The sequence below is a fragment of the Labrus bergylta genome, chromosome 7, assembly GCF_963930695.1.
Source record: "Labrus bergylta chromosome 7, fLabBer1.1, whole genome shotgun sequence".
In the NCBI taxonomy this organism is placed as follows: domain Eukaryota; kingdom Metazoa; phylum Chordata; class Actinopteri; order Labriformes; family Labridae; genus Labrus; species Labrus bergylta.
In genome coordinates, this window is record NC_089201.1 from 13626885 (window position 1) to 13644806 (window position 17922).

At 44.2% G+C, this 17922-nt stretch overlaps 2 protein-coding genes across 3 annotated transcripts; one reads left to right on the forward strand and one right to left on the reverse strand.

Moving 5' to 3' along the window:
• Window positions 1-244: 244 nt before the first annotated feature.
• On the reverse strand, window positions 245-14641 carry amfra (autocrine motility factor receptor a). 2 transcript variants are annotated; one of them, XM_020634997.3, is made up of 13 exons: window positions 13917-14641; window positions 13346-13438; window positions 12987-13151; window positions 12478-12630; window positions 11926-11966; window positions 11705-11837; window positions 11388-11521; window positions 11185-11295; window positions 10904-11097; window positions 9061-9164; window positions 8841-8975; window positions 8387-8667; window positions 245-855 (listed from the first exon to the last, which is right to left on the reverse strand). In XM_020634997.3, exons 1-13 carry the CDS (start codon window positions 14163-14165, stop codon window positions 849-851), a joined length of 1800 nt encoding a protein of 599 aa, XP_020490653.1. In that variant the 5' UTR covers window positions 14166-14641; the 3' UTR covers window positions 245-848. The 2 variants fall into 2 exon arrangements, with proteins under 2 accessions (XP_020490653.1, XP_020490652.2); XM_020634996.3 differs by lacking the exon at window positions 245-855 and adding an exon at window positions 5218-5994 and having other exon boundaries at window positions 13917-14639.
• Window positions 14642-15139: 498 nt separating this feature from the next.
• pdcd2l (programmed cell death 2-like) lies at window positions 15140-17918 on the forward strand. Its single transcript, XM_029277565.2, has 2 exons — window positions 15140-15686; window positions 16078-17918. The coding sequence occupies exons 1-2, from the start codon at window positions 15212-15214 to the stop codon at window positions 16683-16685; spliced, it is 1083 nt and encodes a 360-aa protein (XP_029133398.1). The 5' UTR covers window positions 15140-15211; the 3' UTR covers window positions 16686-17918.
• Window positions 17919-17922: the final 4 nt, after the last annotated feature.

The window sequence follows — 17922 nt, forward strand, 5'->3', positions numbered from 1 at the left end:
CGCTCCCCTTAGCCAGGTTAGGCATGGAGGGAAAAGTGACATCTAGCCAGCTACACACCCACACAAGCACACCTCCGCAGGTAGCTCGTTAGTTGGATGGACAGAGAACAAGTGCAGGCCGGCCCCGACATGGAAACCCCCACATCATTTAGACAAACAGTTGGGTGTCATCGGTGTACAGAGATAGTGTTGATATATACTGAATGTAAAGCTGCCTTTTTACTCAGCACTATGAATTCTGAAACACTGGAGCATATCTTTATTTACACTTGCTCAAACTTTAAATAAATAAATGTTTTCATATGTTTGCAGCCTGCAGGGGGCCTTTCAGTGGAAATGTAAGGTTTTCTAAGTGAAACTGAAACATTCAGACACATCAGAAGCAGAGAACTGCAAACTAACAGTGTGAGAAACATTCATAAATCCTTCCATGAATGTGTGTATGTTCATCTTCAGAGAACACATCTGTCAAAGTGTCTTTAGTTTATTCTATTCACTTCAAACACTCACAGCCAGCTCTTCACTTTGAACCTCGGCTCACCATCAGGCAGAATCCTAAAAAGCCGCCGCATGACTCAGAAGAGGCAGAACAAAGTACGTTTGGTGGAGTGCTGAAACCAACGAGTCCAGAGAAAAGACAACACATGAACCCTCTGGCTCGACTCTAATCTCCCTGAGTCGCTCAGATCAACCGCTCCATGATTCTCCACCTTCAGCGAGGCTTTCCACCTCTGAAGTCTGCTGCCAGTTGTCTGATAAACCCCGCACAGATCAGGACTCAGTGGTCAGTCAAGTTCCTCCAGACATAATAAGCAGGTGAGCATGGGAAAGTTAACACCTGTAGAGTCTCAGGACCTAAAAGACAGTAACATCATTTTATTATGGCTGCAAACATGTCAATGAGTCAGGTGCAGGAAGATGATCTGAGCTCCAAACATGCAAGAAATATAAATGTATGCAAATGTGGAATTATCAGGAAAAATGTGTTAAGGCCAAGAGAGAGTTTTATCCAATTTGGATAAAAGGTCAGAGCCAGAGAGTGGCTACAGGTTAAGGAAATGCTAAATGTAAACACTTTTGCAGTTTAGTGTCAAATACAAACTCAAGCGCTTTCTGAATAATAATAATGAACTCTGAGGGAAATGCTGCTGAATGCTGTCTGATAAACAAAGACGTGTATTCATTAGCTTAAAGGAAGAATGTGTGACATGTTACACATAAATATATCAGAAATCAAGACTGATGACTGACTCATGACTGTCTACAATGAGTGAGAAGCTCGAGTCCCGCTGTCTGTGTTGTTGTCAGAGCCGTGTTTACATGGACGGGACGGCTGGCTCCTCCCCTTGTGTATAAAAGCTGTTTTAGTCAAGAACTAGAGAGAAGAAGATACACTGATTATTTGGATGTTAGTAAGAGTCTTAAGAGTGCTAACATTAGCATGCTAACACAACAATGCAGGACATAGGTGATTGCAGCTCGAGCAAAGGACAATTTTGCCCCCCTCTTGTGCTAAACTCCTTAATGCGAACGTGAGTGGAAGGGGGTTGGACGTGGTATGCTGGAGGAGAGCGGAGGCTTCAGTATGGAGGAGGTGTGGCCAAACAGCAGTTTGTTTTGGTTTCATGCTGGTGCTCAAGGGCGACATCTACTGGAACAAAAAATCACACATTCTTCCTTTGATAAGCTAAGAGAGCTTCTAGAACATAGTGTGATGCACAATCAACCATTTCTCAGTTTGTAGAGCTAGCATCAGAAGAAGGAAAATCCTGCAGTTCCTCAAGTGTCCACTAGAGGCTGGCTGCAGAAGCACAGGAAGTCACATACACACCCATTCTAAAAAGCATGTTTACAGCCTGGTTAAAAAAAACAAATAGGTCTGATTAGCTCATGTCTCGATCGACACACACTGTACGGGAGGTGAATGTTTTGATGACTCATCCGTTTTTTGATTTGATGAAGAATAAGAGTTATTCACAATAAGGCGTGCAGCTGACCTGATTGACAGGTGGGGAGCGGTGTAACGATTTCTCCTTTCTGACGTGTATTTAACAGTTTTGTTCCTGTAAAGTTTTATAGCCTGCCTTTAAAATGGTTTGAATTTGATATAAGTGACATGCTGTATCCCCTGAAGACTTCTCTCACTGCTGCTTTGAATGTTCTGTAAGTCAGATTGTGTCCGAGCCTCTCATGAGCAGAATAAAGATTTCTCCCCTAAAGCGTCTATGATAATAATTATAATAATAATCAGAAATGAAGATGTGGAGTTCCCTGCAGAGATTTTCATCTGAGAGCAGAGAGAAAGTCACTCATCTCTGTATTCACATAAATATGATCTTGTTTGAGCAGAGAACATGACGAGCTGCAGACGAACAGTGAGCAGTGACTGCCCCCTGCTGGCTGGAGGACAAACTGCATAATGAGAAAAGAAAGAAAGAGAAACTAAATCAAAGAGTCACAAAGGTATCTGGATTATGATGATACATGTTTTTATTATTGATTTAAAACAGTTTTAATATAATACATAAAAAGGGAAGGTTTGTATAAGTGTTACAAAAGTTGTTTTTATTGATGCCTTGGTCTTCAAAGTACTTTGTTTGTTATCCAATGAAGGTTGATTGATCACACCTGGCCAGGTAATTGCCTTTTGTCTCTGTTTATTAGTGTCAAGACCACACTAACTTAGACCAGGACATACCCGAGACCAGAATGCTCCGAGACAAGACCAAGACCAAGGCAGGGCGAGACCGAGTCAAGATCCAGACCAAGGCTGGGCGAGACCAAGGCAAGACCAAGACCAAGGCAGGGAGAGACAGAGACAAGACCAAGGCGGGCAGAGACCGAGACAACACCAAGACCAAGACCAAGACCAAGGCATGGTGAGACTGAGACAAGACCCAGACCAAGGCAGGACGAGACCGAGACAAGAACAAGACCAAGGCTGGGGGAGATTGAGACAAGACCAAGACCAAGACCAAGACCAAGACCAAGACCAAGACCAAGACCAAGACCAAGACAAGATGAGACCAAGACAAGAACAAGACCAAGGCTGGGGGAGACTGAGACAAGACCAAGACCAAAACCAAGACCAAGACCAAGACCAAGACCAAGGCAAGACGAGACCAAGACAAGAACAAGACCAAGACCAAGACCAAAACCAAGACCAAGACCAAGACCAAGGCAAGACGAGACCAAGACAAGAACAAGACCAAGGCTGGGGGAGACTGAGGCAAGACCAAGACCAAGGCAGGACGAGACCAAGACAAGAACAAGACCAAGGAGGGGGAGACCGAGACAAGACCAAGACCAAGTCAAGACCGAGTAAAAATGCTTTCGATTCTGAGACGAGACCGAGACCTTCAAAAAGTGAGACTGACTTCGAGTACTTCAACACTACTGTCTATATCTGCTCTGTGAAACACTCTTTTTCTCAGTGAAATGTGTTTCTCCTTCTGCAATTTTTCAAAAGTTTCTCCAGGCAGCACCGACACACACATGTAACTTTTTTAAATCCCTGAGCAGGCGCAGTCTCACGCCTCATGACACAGATCCCTTCAGCAGACTTTCTAACACTGGAATTAGATAAAGACTTTTTGAACTATCATTAGTTGTTTTCACAGACGCTCTCCTGAGAGTCTCTTTAGATTTTCAGGAGGACTGCCACTCAAATCCGAGGTCGGGTCTCGGTGGCAGCTAGCGCAGGAAGTCAACCCAGACTTCTCTCTCCCCAGCAAACTTCTCCAGCTCCTCCTGGAGGATTCTGAGGCGACACAGGAAACGTAAACATCCCGTTCTCGCCCTGTATCAGTCTGACATCAATCTCATCAATCTGACAGAGCGGGATGTGTTTTTAAACCTCTGTTGTGTTTTCTGTAACGGGGTTTCAGTGCTGCAGCTGCTAACAGGAAGTGTGGAGGAGAGCAAGCGTTCACCCTGCAGGAGCCTGAAGAGCGTCAGTGAAGATTTTAACGACTTGGGATTCATGCATATAAAGAATTTATGATTTGTCCAGAACGGGTTTCATTACAGAAGAGGCTGATGGCCACAGATGAAACATTTATTCTTGTTCTTGTGGAGAACAGAGATCTTTAAAACTTTTAATGTGTCCTCAAATCGCTCTCCTTTAATGGTTACGTGTCTTTATTTTACATATCAGTAAAGTGTCTCAATCAAGAGAGACTTCATTAAGACTGAACAATGATTTATTGAACAGTTTGCAGCGTCTCGAGTGATTAGACTCTGATGCACTCGGAGAGGTCGTGAGGCTGGCAGCAGGACAGGAAACAGAACCCTATGTTCTGAAAGACTGAGACTATCTTTACATTTAAACTTGTGTACTTTGACTCATCAGTGTGTGATCTGTGCTCTCCAAACTCGCTGATATTTGATCCTTAATGTTCAACAAAGATGCACTCTGTAGTCTCCGGTTTTCTCAGAGCGGTTTGAATTACCATTGAATTGAATTAACATTTCAAATAGAAGACCATCCCAATTTTTGACCAACTGAACTGGACTCTCAAGACCAGGCTCACGACCACTTTTTGAAGGTCTTGTCTTGGAATCAAAGCATTTTCACTCGGTCTTGTCTCTGTCTCAGACAGGGCAGAATCCGGATTTTAACTCGTGACCGGTGAAGACCACCACCGATTGGCTATTTGTCCACGTCATTACTGTGATTAGAAGGAAAACGCCTCTTTCTAATTCAAACTCAAATGAGGGATATTTAACCTGATTTGTTTATTGATATCCTGACTATGTGCACAGTGTGATAGCCTTTCCCATCTTTGCTGTTCATGAGTTTGGTTTGAGAATAATTTAAGGCCGTCTCATTTTGACACGTCCCAAATGAAGGCAGCCTCATGGTAGATAAAAACCCGGTAACGGTAACTTTAGCCGGTCATATCCTGCTAAAAAAAATGAAAGGTGAAACATTTTACTGAAACTAACTTTGAAAAGAAAGATATTTGATATATTTTCTGTGTGCTGCGCCGCTTTCAATGACCCTCAACACATCCATCCATACAAAGAAGTGTTTGATGGAGGGGGGGGGGGGGGGGGGGTGACATACAGCAAAGGGCCGAGGTCGGATTTGAACCCACGGCCGCTACAATGAGGACTACAGCCTCTGTACATGGAGAGCGCAAGTTATATGTGTTTGTCTCATTTTTATAAAAACATTCACCAGGAAGAAGAAAAAGACTGATTAAAAACAAAACATCACGACAATTTATTTATTTATTTATTGGTTCCAGCTGCAGCCGTCAAACTGTCGTCTTCATTATGATTTATATTTACAAAACTCGTTTCAGTCTTTTCTCTTTTAAATTGTTAAAGTTTGGATAGAAATGTGTAAACAGGAGCAGGGCGGACGAGCGAGCAGACGTTAAGAGAGAGAAACATAAAACAAACAAATCTGACTAATAAAAGACGGACTGTTCGAGCAGAGAAAGTCCACGTGTGGGAGGGGCTTAAAAAAGGAGTGTGGTTAACCTGCATCAGGCTGCTACATTTCCAACCCCATTGTTACCTGAACACAGCGTTCAACAGGTAGTCTGAGCTCATTCTTCCTAAATATCTATTTTCAAATCTTCAACGATACGCTATAAAAAATATCTCTTTTCTAATTCTTACGGACAAACTGCAGCATGTGGATCAGAAGCTCCTCGTCTTGAGGGATCCGTTTAGCACCTGGAAGCAGCCTCACCTGTGAAAAGTGATGTTTTTCAATCATCAGGTAATAAAAGCGTTTGTTTTTTCTAACACTGTCATCGGCAGAAGACGAATCAGACCAGTAGTTTGTAACGTAGTCAGTAAAAAGCTCGGCCAGTTTCCTGTCCTGCTCAGTGGGCGGAGTCAGGCTGCCTCTGCAGGCGCCGTTCTGCTGCGGCCGCTAGTGTTTCTCGTCTCAGGGTGAGAGGGTCGGAGGTGGAAGCGTCCCTGTCTGAGGCGTCCATGTTCCCCGTGGTCGACCTCATGCTCCTGCTCAGAAAGTCTCTGCAGAGAGGACAGGGAACATCAGAGGAGAAGACGGAAAGGAGTAAATAATGTAAAGTCCATCAACCCATTATCCATACCGCTTGTCCCGTTCCCATTTCAGGGTCACAGGGGGCTGGAGCTGATTCCAGCTGTCATTGGGCGAGAGGCTGGGTTACACCCTGGACTGTTCACCAGCCAATCACAGAGACAGACAACCAGCCACACTCACATTCACACCTACGGACAATTTAGAGTCAGCAGTTAACCTAACGAGCATGTCTTTGGACTGTGGGAGGAAGCCGGAGTACACAGAGAGAACCCACACATGCACGGGGAGAACATGCAAACTCCACACAGAGAGGCTCCTGTCAGACGGGGATTTGAACCAAGAGCCTCTGCGCGCTAACCACCATGCAGCGCTAATTTAGTAAAGTGCACAATAGAATAAATTCAATAGACATCAGAGCTGCTAAATGATGTCTGTTCTACTTTGCCGTTTTGTCCCAGATCTCTGTTGTTACTTCCTGCAGACATTTTAAATTAAAAAGTCAGTGAAAGGCTTTTTATTGGAAATTCACATAAATATTAAAATATCATCCAATAATTCTGGGTTTGAAAAAAATGACTAATAACTGCAGACTACAATGATTCAGCCAGAAGTAAGGAAACGTTTTGTCCACTCAAAGTCATTATTTTTGTCCCTGACAGGCTCCCATTGTTTTTTTACGTGTCTGACAGCATCACAGAAAGGATCCCTGCAGAGAGAGAGAGCGCTTTACATTTTACAGAGAAACCCAGAATCAGATGTTGCATCACTCTCCACAAACAAGCCAGACTCCACTGACAAAAACACTAATTTAACTTCAGGCTTTTATAAACATGATCAAATAAAGGAACCTCCTCGCTAACCACTGCAGGGCCGTGCAGCCCGGTCCAATGATGGATGGCCCAAAAAAGCTCTATTACTCTGTAACCACGGTGTCATGATTGTGACAATAGATCCAGGTACTTTCTAGAGAACGTTTAGAACAAGAAGAAACCATCAAAATAAAACCGTAAGAGAACACAACAGTGAGGAAAGGAGCCATAAAGGAGAAGACAAAATAAAAATGTCTAGTCAGGAACGCAGATCTATAGAAATGGATTTAAAAAGCTGTCAGACTGAAGTAAAAACTTCTGTTAATGTGAGGAAACTGTGACAGAGCAGCACGCTCGCTCTGATGGGTTATCTACCTGCACACGGTCACATCTCTGCGAGGTGATCGACAGAGTGAGGAGGTAAATCTACAGCTGCTGTGATTCATAGACACTCAGCAGTGATGTTAAGTGCAGGTGGTTTGGAGTAAATGGGCTTTAAACGTGCAGAATCTCTGGCGTTTCACTTAAAAACTCTGCCGTGGTTTCTCTAATGGTGCCTCGGCTCCGAGCACCGTTAATGTCAGAGCTAATGAGCGTGTGCAGCTGTGAGCTCAGGACGAGAGACGCAGTTAGAACACGTTAAAAAAAACAGCAGGAACGACTTTTGAACGCAGCCCAGAGAAGATTGAAAAAGAATCTTTGATACTGAGTGGAGAGATATTTTATTCCTTAAATGATGCAGACGCAGCGGAGAAGCTCCGTTCTTCTTCTGCAGCAGAATAATCACAGCTGTGTGAAACTCTGCAGCTCATCAGGTAGAGTCAGGATTTCTGATTCTAAATGTGAATGTTTGAAGCCTGAGTGATGTCACCCATCTGTTCCTGCAGGGGGCGCTGGAGTCCCATCGATGGCGGTCTCCATGCTGGAAATGCTGTCTCAGTCTAACTTTCAGTCAACCTAATGACAGGCTGAGAGCTGGAGCTGAGGCGGGTTTTAAATCTCCTGACAAACCGTTACACCGCTCCCCACCTGTCAATCAGGTCAGCTACACGCCTTATTGTGAATAACTCTTATCCTTCATCAAATCAAAACTGATGAGTCATCAAAACATTCATCCCCCGTACAGTGTGTGTCGATCGAGACATGAGCTAATCAGACCTATTTGGTTTTTTGAACCAGGCTGTAAACATGTTAATCTCTGCTGTAAAAACAGGCTTTTTAGAATGGGTGTGTATGTGACTTCCTGTGCTTCTGCAGCCAGACTCTAGTGGACACTCAGAGAACTCCAGGATTTTTCAACACCGTAGTTTGCTGCTTTGGATTTACACACTTTTGGAAACAGCCTCTAGTGGCAGCTTGAGGAACTGCAGTTTACATCACCGTAAACTTCAGGTCTGAAATTAAAACTTAAATGTATTTTAATCGTGATTAATCTTAAAGCTATTTTGTCCCTTTAGGTGCACCGTAGATAAGCCTCCTCAGTGTCTCTCTGTAGTGGAAGTGATGGAAAAGAAGGACACAGAAACAGGGTAGGTTGTGATGTTTTCATTACCTGCGCGCTCGCTGCAGCAGCTCCTCCTTCCTCTGCAGCAGCAGCTTCTGCCGTCGCTCCGTGGACGTACAAAACTGAACCTCCTCCTCCTCCACGTCGTCCTCCAGCTTCTCCTCCATCTCGTTCTTTTCCTCCACCTCATCTCCCTCCTCGTCTTCGTCTTCCTCCTCATCCTCCCACTCGTCCTCCCACTCGTCATCCTCTTCCTGCTCTGACTCACTGCTGGCTCCGCCCTCGTCCTCAGGTGGAGGGGTGACCTGTATGAGTGGGCGCTCGAACACCTGACGAGAGAGGAAATGTATTTTAAAACATCACCTGATTCAAGCTCTGCTCAAAAATGGACAAATGGTCACTTTTTTCATCCTTAAACAAGCAGGACAAGCGTTGCCGGAGAACTCTCAGCGCTACAGAAACATTTTGTTCAGTTCCCCTCTTTGCATTCTCTGAGACTGACCAGTGGTGGGCCGGCGGTCTGGATCCGCCCCTCCAGGATGTTGTCTGTGGTGACCTCGACGGAGCGGGTGATCTCCAGGTCCTGCAGGATGAGCGGGAGGGGAACCTGAGGGAACATCTCGTGGATCTGCTGAGCCTGAAACATACACACACACATTTTCTCTGTAAGAACACGAGGGCCGGTTTAAGATTCAAAACATCGCCCCGTCCTGTTCACTCACCATCGGGTTGATCTGAGACACGTCGGGTGGTGCGAGGCCCAAAAAGTTAGTGGCTGTCATGACTTCCACTGAGAAACTGGGCAACCAGCTGGCAATACGAGAACCTGGGAACACATAACGAGGTCAGAGAGTGGAAACAGGAAGTAAAGAAAGTATCACACATTAAAAAAGTCTGGAAGTAAATCACAGCAGCGAACTGAGATCTTTAAAAACTCAGCCCTCAAGAGACGTAAAAAGAGATTCATTTATTAATTTAAACCGTAGATATCTCAAACATCGTTCAGATGAAGAGTTTGAAGTTTCCCTGAAACGTCTAGCATTGATCTGTTTGTGCATGATAGTGTGTTTTCTGTGTGGAACAATCTGCTCGAGGAGATCAGGTCAGCTGAGTCAGTCATCGCCCGTGGAAACCCAAATCCATGATGAGCCACCTTATTAAAGTCAGAGAGGAAAAGCAGAAAGTCTTCCAATTTGAGTTTTTATTTTAGATTTTTAACCTCAACGTTTATCACTAGTTAGATTTCTGTTGATGCATTACTCGCCCTCCATGCTTCAGCTGTTTTTGTATTGACTGTTTGTTTTACAGGAAACATTTTGTACCAGACTCTATCCCTCTAAAACAGTGTTTCTTAAACTTTTTAGACTGTGTACCGCCTCCGAAAATATTTGGCTCTCCAAGTACCACCATTATGGTAGATGTTAAAATACACTGTAGGCCTATTTCTACACACATTTAATGCAGGAGGCAAATATATTCATAAAAAGAATATTATTTATTATTGACTGCTGGCAGCCACGCTGTAGGCCTACTAAGGGCTAGCGCTAGAACTGGCACACACAAAAGTGCAGAACAATAAAAATGACAACTTTATACCAACAACCTGTTTGGAAATATTTAGTCTCCAATACGATACCTGGGCCCATGTATATTTCCAACCTGTTCTCATTAAATTTTTCATTTATTCATAAAATTGCTGCGTGCCTGAGAGAGAGGGAGGGAGCGGGGGAGAGAGAGAGAACGCGTGAGAGTGCAGGTACGCGCGCCGCAGGCTCTGTGCAAACAGAGCCGCTTTATTCTCTCTGCATTCAACATAGCAAAACTGCCTTTTAAAAAAAAAATCCCTCTCGACTCCTGCGGAGTGTTAAGACATCAAAAGAGAGCAGAATCACATCAGCTTCAGAGCAAGAGAGAGGGAGCGAAAGAGGGAGGGGGAGCGATAAGGTCTGCTGTCCGTACATGCATCAAAACTGAAGCTTCTCCTGGCTCCGTTTTTAAAATGTTGATGTAAAAGATAAAGATAAACTTTATTGATCCCCCGTGGGGGAAATTTGTGCATTCCAGCAGCTCCAGAAAACGGGAATATAATTAGCTGCTTGCTGCGGATTGTGTGCTGACTGAACTGCAATAAATAACAAAATATATGTTAATGTATACAGCTGCTTGCTGTTCTTTCAGTACTGAATTATAACAGAATATCAAGTGGAACTTTTCAAAACACGAGGCGTACTCCTGTTGTTGTTTATGTCTGTGCGTGCGAGCATAAATTGAGCAGATTAAAGTTGTTTGTTGCAAAAACTAGATTAATTTAGAAGGGAAAACACATCTGATATAAATACAACCCAATAGATACAAGACAGATAAGAGTACGACAAAAAATATTGACGTTTTATGTTGAACGGGTTTGTTTTTTATATTGTGGAGATTTCTTTGCGTACCACCACAGGGAGCCCTCGTACCACCGTTGGTACGCGTACCATAGTTTGAGAACCACTGCTCTAAAGGGACTCCATATATCAGATAAATGTTGTGGAGTCTCTCTATGTCACTGGTTCTATGTCTCACCATCAAAGTGGAAGAAGTGGTTGAGCTGGTTGAGGTGCAGCTGAGCTTCGACCCCTGGGCCGGCGGCCATGTTTTCAGCGGCGGCCTCCCTGTTCTCCCGCTCTGTGTGACCTTCACGTCCTTCCCCGATGTTCAGAGACATCCGACACGTTGGACAAGACGTGTCCTGTTCCAGCCAGGAGCGCAGACACGAGCTGAGGACACAGAAACACTCAGTGACTCAAACATCTTAAACGATTGAGTTCTTCATCACAGTCACATAATCACACACACACACTGACCTGTGGAAAAGGTGACCACAGGGCAACCTCCGGGCTGAGCTCATCACATCCCAGCAGATCGCACAGTCATCGTTATTGGCTGCCAGTTCCTCCGCGGACGCCACAGAGAACCTGAAAGACGATAAAACATCAGGTTCAATCAGCTCCAACTTCAACACAGCATGTCTAAGAAATAGACTGAGAAACGGCTCTGTGACACTGACCGGGTCTCCATGTTGCGGAGGACTCGCAGGTAGTTTTGGTGGCGGCGGATTCTCTTCTGAACCTCCAGGAGGATGAAACGGAGCTGCATGAAGATCACCAGACTCGCCATGGAGAGCCAGATGTTACTGAAGAGCTGAGACAGACGAGACGAGGAAAATTCAAACTGGGATCCTCAAGTCCACGTAAACACACTCAGTGTAAAATAAACCTGACCAGATTCAACGATGATTTAACTCACCTTCAGCCACTTAGAGAAAAGATAAATAATGATAAGACTGTTAAATGTGAGACTGAATTATGTCTCCTTTAGACTGACCAGCATGTGGATGTGATGCAGCAGGTCGAGGCCTAAAAACAGCAGCTCCATCAGCAGGTCGGTGTAGTAAGTGTACGAGGACTTATTGTCCCAGCTGCCCACCTGGTTCACGTCCCACAGGTGGATCGAGTACCTGCAGTGAAAGACGTCAAACAGATTTACACTAAAATCTTCTCTCGGCGCAACAAACGAGACGAGAGAGGAATGTTTATGTCACTCACCGAAACATGACATGTGTGGTCCTGACGGTCACCAGCATACACTGAAACACAGAACGCATCAACAGGTGTGAAGACTTTCAGAGCATGTGTCTGAGAGATACAGCTGGGTATTGTCCACAACCTCACAATTCCATTTGTTTTTGATTCTTTGGGTCACCATTCGATTCGATATCGATTCGATATTGATCATTATGCTTTGATATCGATTCAATATTACACATAGGTGAGAGAAATACTGAGATAACTACTCACAGTACCTTCTTATGTTTGTTAAATAATTATGTGTTTGTATTAGTTTAAAACAAAAATGTATTTTATCATTGCATTATTCTTTAATAAACAAAGTCTAAAACGTGAAGTACACTCTGATCTGAAGTGTAAAATGATGCCTAACTTGAATTCACAGCACCCACAGTGCCCCCTAGTGGAGAGGGGTGTCATTACAACGTAAAAAAATCGACCTCAGGATTTCCCTGAATTGGGAAAATAATAATTGCAATGCATTGATGAATCGATTTTTTTAACCAGCCGTACTGAGAGAGAGTGTCCCACCTCGGCAGCCATGAAAGCGGCGGCGTGTCGGCCTTGACTGCGAGCCAGGCGGCTGCAGAGGGTCGCCAAACCCCCGCAGCACAACAGCAGCACCACCAGGAGCAGAATGACACGCGCGTGGCTGGACGGGGGAGTCGTCGGGGAGAAGGACAGCTGCAGGAAAACACACACAAAATCTGTGACAAAACTAGGGGGTACCTTTAAGGAATGTTGTCAGACACTTTGAAAGTTCAACTTGGTATAAACTTCTCAGACTTGTCCTTTTATTATAATCGTGATTAATCTTGTTTTTTGTTGGGTTTTTTTTTGGCTTTTTGTGCCTTTAATCTAGAGATAGGACAGTGGATAGAGTCAGAAATCAGGGAGAGAGAGAGGGGAATGACATACATGGTTCCCGCGCATCCCCCTCAGACTTGTACTTTAAAAAATATTAGCTTCACATAAAAATCCTGATATAATATAAACGCTGTGATCATGTGATACTCTTGTATGATTTTAACAAACGTTACATATTCAAAGCGGTCTTTGCAGAGCTGGACCAGGAGATGGAGGAAGACCAGGGCGGCGAACCAGAGCCACCATATCACCACCTCGTCCACCGTCTGGACGTTCAGGACGCCGAATACAAAGATGAACTTGTAGAAGACGAAGTTCCAGAACTTGTCTTTCAAATGCTGCAGAGGGACAGAAAAGGAAAATAATCATTCCAGGAGTTTTCATTTGGATTTAAACCTATCTCTGAATATTAGTTCCATATTTACACGTTTGTTCTCCGGTGTTTGAATTGTACTCAGTGACTCTTTATCTAGAATTTAAAGTTTTGATCCGGGTGAGAAGCTGACATACTCAGACAAAGACAATCACAGACCTGTTTCTCGCTGACACGGAGCGGTCCGAACACCACACACTGGATGAGTTTGGCGAACAGCAGCAGGACACAGCAGGCCGTGTTCACCATTACCTGCACACACAGGCACAACACACACACACACACACACACACACACACACACACACACACACACACACACACACACACACACACACACACACACACACACACACACACACTGTTAAAATTAATCTCACAGTGCCGTTTATGTAATACGGAACAAGATTTACAACTGAACACTGTAAAACCTGAATTATTTAAGGTTTCTTGTGGGACTCCTCAAGGCTCTGTGTTAGGCCCCATGCTGTTCATACCGTATCTGCCTATCACTGATATCTGTACTGTTTCTAAACTGTTTATAAATGTGTGTTAATTTTTTATTATATAAAACATTTGCAATACTATACAAAACTACAGATATCCAGAAGTACAGATTGCTACCTTCAGGACTGATGAGAGCCATGTCTTGGTTTGTGCCCACACCATCACACTCAGGAAAGGCTGATCTATCTATTCATTTTTTATCACCACTCTTAGTCTGAACTCACCCAAACAAAGACACTGTCAGTGAGCAGGTGCAGCAGGACATCTGCAGCCACATCTCCATACCCGCCGTCCCGGATGTAGCGGCCGATCCTGGAGCTGCTGTGGGCCGGGTCGCTGAGGCTCTCCTCCGGGCTGCTGGAGGCGGAAGAGGAGCAGACGGTCAGGACGGTCCCGACCAGCAGGGCAGCACTGAGCGCAGTGTACGTCTGTAAACTGGGCCAGGGGAACCGCTCCAGAAACACAAAAGGCATGATGGTGGTGGTGAAGAGCTGCCCGTGTTAACACTGATGATCACGGTGGTTTATACTGTTACGTAACAACAACAACAACAACGCTTTGTTTACACTGATTAGACTTCATATGCTCTGCTTAGGTTGGCCTCTTTTGGAGCTATTATAATCCAATTTATAAAAAATAGTAAAATAAATAATGACTTTGTGTTACAGTATCTTTCCAAATCATCCCTATCTTGTTTTATATTATCAAATCAGCTGTGGACGTTCAACACTGACGTTAACTCTCGTCTCTCGTATCGGCTCATTTCAGTCACAAAAAGACAAAATGTTACGTTTTAAATTAAATAAATAGTTCACTTTTTGTGCCATTATTTCAATCATTTAGAAAAACCTAACACACGATATAAAGAACAGATATAAGTCTTGTAGCTCCGCTTAGCTGTCAGAGACATCAGCAGCATCATCATGTTTGGAGAGCAACGCAACTTCCGGTTAATTTGTTTTGGCGTTGTTTTTTTTAAATAAACTTTATTTGTCGATGGCTATTTGAAATAAAAATTAAGCTTTTCTTAAAAGATGTCTAAAAAATAATATACATACACATATATATTTTATTCTTTTTAATTTATAGTTTTTTTATATTTTTGTATCGTTTTTACTGGTCAGTTTGCTTGCTATATTTCTATTTTATCATCTAAATATTCTGCTTGAAGTAATTTATCAAATATACAACAGTTTAAACACCCATTTATTAATTGACTAAAGAACGAAAAAAACTTTCTCAAGAAAAAGTTTTGGGAAAAAATGCGACTAAAGTGAGGACTTCCGGTAGGAACCTTTTTCAAGCAGTGTACATTTTTTACATGTAAGTTAAACATTGTGTGACGTCTTTATCTCTGTAGAATTTTATAGAACTAGATGTTTTATTTCTTTAATCACATTAATATTACTCTAGGTCTGGTTTTATGACTTTTATTCCCATTCCAGGTTGCGGAAATGTTTTGATGACGGACCACTGACGATAACGTGCACTTCCTCTCGGCGTTGTCAACATGTGAGAGATGGCTTCACGCCCTGAGGAGGTTACTTTGATCGGTGTGTGTGATGGACAGCTGGACTCTAAAAGATACCAGTCCTCATACCTGACCAACAAGGTCGGGGGTCCGCCGGACTGGTTACCGGGCATCTCTCTACAGTCTACCCGCTGTGGTCGCTGCGGAGCCCCGTTGGCTCATGTGGTGCAGGTGTACTGCCCCCTGGAGGCCTCCCCCTACCACAGAAACCTCCACCTGTTTGCGTGCCCAGGTGTGGAGTGCAGCGGCAGGTCAGACAGTTGGAGGGTCCTCCGCTCTCAGTGTCTGGAGGCGGAGTCAGCGGGCACAGCCAGCCGGCCCGACCCGGCTCAGGAGGCTCCTCTGGCGGCCACTGACTGGTGTGACACCGCTGATGACTGGGGGATGGAGGATGAAGAAGACTGGGGAGGAGGTATGAAAAAGGAGATCCACAAGGAGGCAGCAGCAGCTCCTGAGGCACAGGGTAAATATTTGTATATAGCAATAAGTATAATAGCAATAACTCAACGAAGAAGGTAAAGTTTAGGGTCCAACCAGACCAAACCTGGGCCAAATATTTACATACTTAGGGATCCAAATGATCATTAGGTTACTGACTGAAGCAATTTGGAAAAACAGTCTTTACCTAAAAAAAAAGAAGGCTTACATTTTAAAATGCTGTCCCCCTCTAATTTAGAGAAAGAGGTCAAAAAATATTTTCTTTAAGAACCTCTTAATTCCAAAGAAACCACCCTGCAGTTCACTGTAACAAACCCCTGAACATATTCTTCTTCTACGTTTTAACTGAAACGGTCATGTTTTTTCTGTTAGAGCAGCTTTTTTAAGGTTATTTGGATTTATTCATTTCTTCACAGCTGCCTGTGAGACTGACGTCAGCTCCCAGCTTCAGGACCTCAGTTTGGGAGAGCGTCAGGAGGATGTTCCCGTCCTCCGCTCGTTCTTCATCAGTGTGGTGGAGGAGTCCGATCTGTTCGGAGAGGAGGACGACCTACGGCATGCTCAGCGGCTGCTCAGAGAGTACGAGAGGAGAGAAGGGGTGGCGGTGGGAGAGCTGGACGGCGGCGAGGGCAAAGGCGGCGAGGAGAAGTATGAGAAGACGAAAGCCCGACACGGAGACGCTGTCTTCTCCAGGTTCATGAAGAAGATCTCTCTGTGTCCGCAGCAGATAATGCGTTACTGTCGAGGAGGCAAACCGCTCTTCATCTCCGAGCCGCCGTCCAACATGGCGCAGGTGGTGTCGGCGTGCGGCTGCTGTGGAGGATCACGGACGTTTGAGCTACAGCTGATGCCGGCTCTGGTCAGTCTGCTGCAGAGGGGGGACAGCGGCGTGGAGGCGGAGCTGGAGTTTGGGACGGTGCTGGTTTACACCTGCACAAACAGCTGCTGGACGACTGGATCGAAATCAGCTATGGAGGAGATCTGCTTCGTTCAGACGGACCCCGACCAGCAGCTCTTTAAATAACTCAACCGTATTTATACTCCAGAGAGCATTGAGGGGGCAACGCTTTACCTCAACAGGTTCTTAGATCTGAACTGGGATCTGCCCATCGGATTAAAAACATGTTTAAGATGCTGATGTGGACGCTGATGATTCAAAGAAATGATCAGTCGTTCAGTGATGAAAGTCTTTTCTTGCAGTTTGCGTGGAAATAGTTTATTTTAAAGGAAGAATGTGAGACTTTTTGATCCAGTAGATGTCGCCCTTGAGCTCCAGCATGAAACCAAAACAAACTTCTGTTAGACCACACCTCCTCCATACTGAAGCCTCCTCTCTCCTCCAGAAACACACCTCTCTCCTCCAGAAACACACCTCCAACCCCCTTCCACTTGTGTTCGCATGATGGAATTTAGCGCAGGCGGCGGACAAAATTGTCCTTTCCTCGAGCTGCAATCACCTGTGTCCTACATTGTTGTGTTAGCATGCTAATGTTAGCACTCTTTAGTTAGCTCTTAGCTTCACATGGCATGTAAATTAACACAGAATCAACGTGATCTAAAAACTCTTAGTAACATCCAAATAATCAGTGAGTATGCTCTTCTTCTTCTCTCTAGTCCTTGACTAAAACAGCTTTTATACACAAGGGGAGGAGCCGGCCATCTGTCCATGTAAACACGGCTCTGACAACAACACAGCCAGTGGGACTCGAGCTTCTCACTCATTGTAGACAGTCATGACTCAGAGACACATTTACACAGGATAGACTGGATTTCTGATATATTTATGTGGATCATGTTTTAAATTCTTCCTTTTAACAAGGCCTGTGTATCATCATGGATGGTAATTTCCCCATTTCTTTGGATCGAGATGAGGTCATCATGGAACAGGTGTAGCTGATGGTTCAGGTGGGAGTTGTCTTCTGTTTGTATCACTGCCTTTCTCTTGATGGAAGTCTATTATGTTAACCTGCATTGCCTGCTGCACAGGCTGACATATTTAATTGAATGTTTACATTTTTTTTTTTTTATCAAGACATTGCAACACTCAACCAAGAAAAGACCTCAAATAAATCTTTACATATGGCCTGATCCTCCTCAAACTCTTAGCTTATGAAAGGTGTCACAGCTCTGAGGACTGAAGGTGGTTGGATGACTCGAAATGGAGGATAGTTTAAAATTTGTGCTGACGTCTTTACTCCAGACGTGATGCATAATTTCTGCCGACTGTTTGCACGAATAAAGTATTTTACAACTCACACTCA

Coding starts and splice junctions, on each gene's coding strand:
- pdcd2l (XM_029277565.2), top strand. CDS start 15,212: ATGGCTTCACGCCCTGAGGAGGTTACTTTGATCGGTGTGTGTGATGGA. Junction 15,687..16,077: donor AGCAGCTCCTGAGGCACAGG/GTAAATATTTGT, acceptor ATTTCTTCACAG/CTGCCTGTGAGACTGACGTC.
- amfra (XM_020634996.3), bottom strand. CDS start 14,165: ATGCCTTTTGTGTTTCTGGAGCGGTTCCCCTGGCCCAGTTTACAGACG. Junction 9,165..10,903: donor CCACTTCTTCCACTTTGATG/GTGAGACATAGA, acceptor ATGTGTTCCCAG/GTTCTCGTATTGCCAGCTGG. Junction 8,976..9,060: donor TGTCTCAGATCAACCCGATG/GTGAGTGAACAG, acceptor TGTATGTTTCAG/GCTCAGCAGATCCACGAGAT.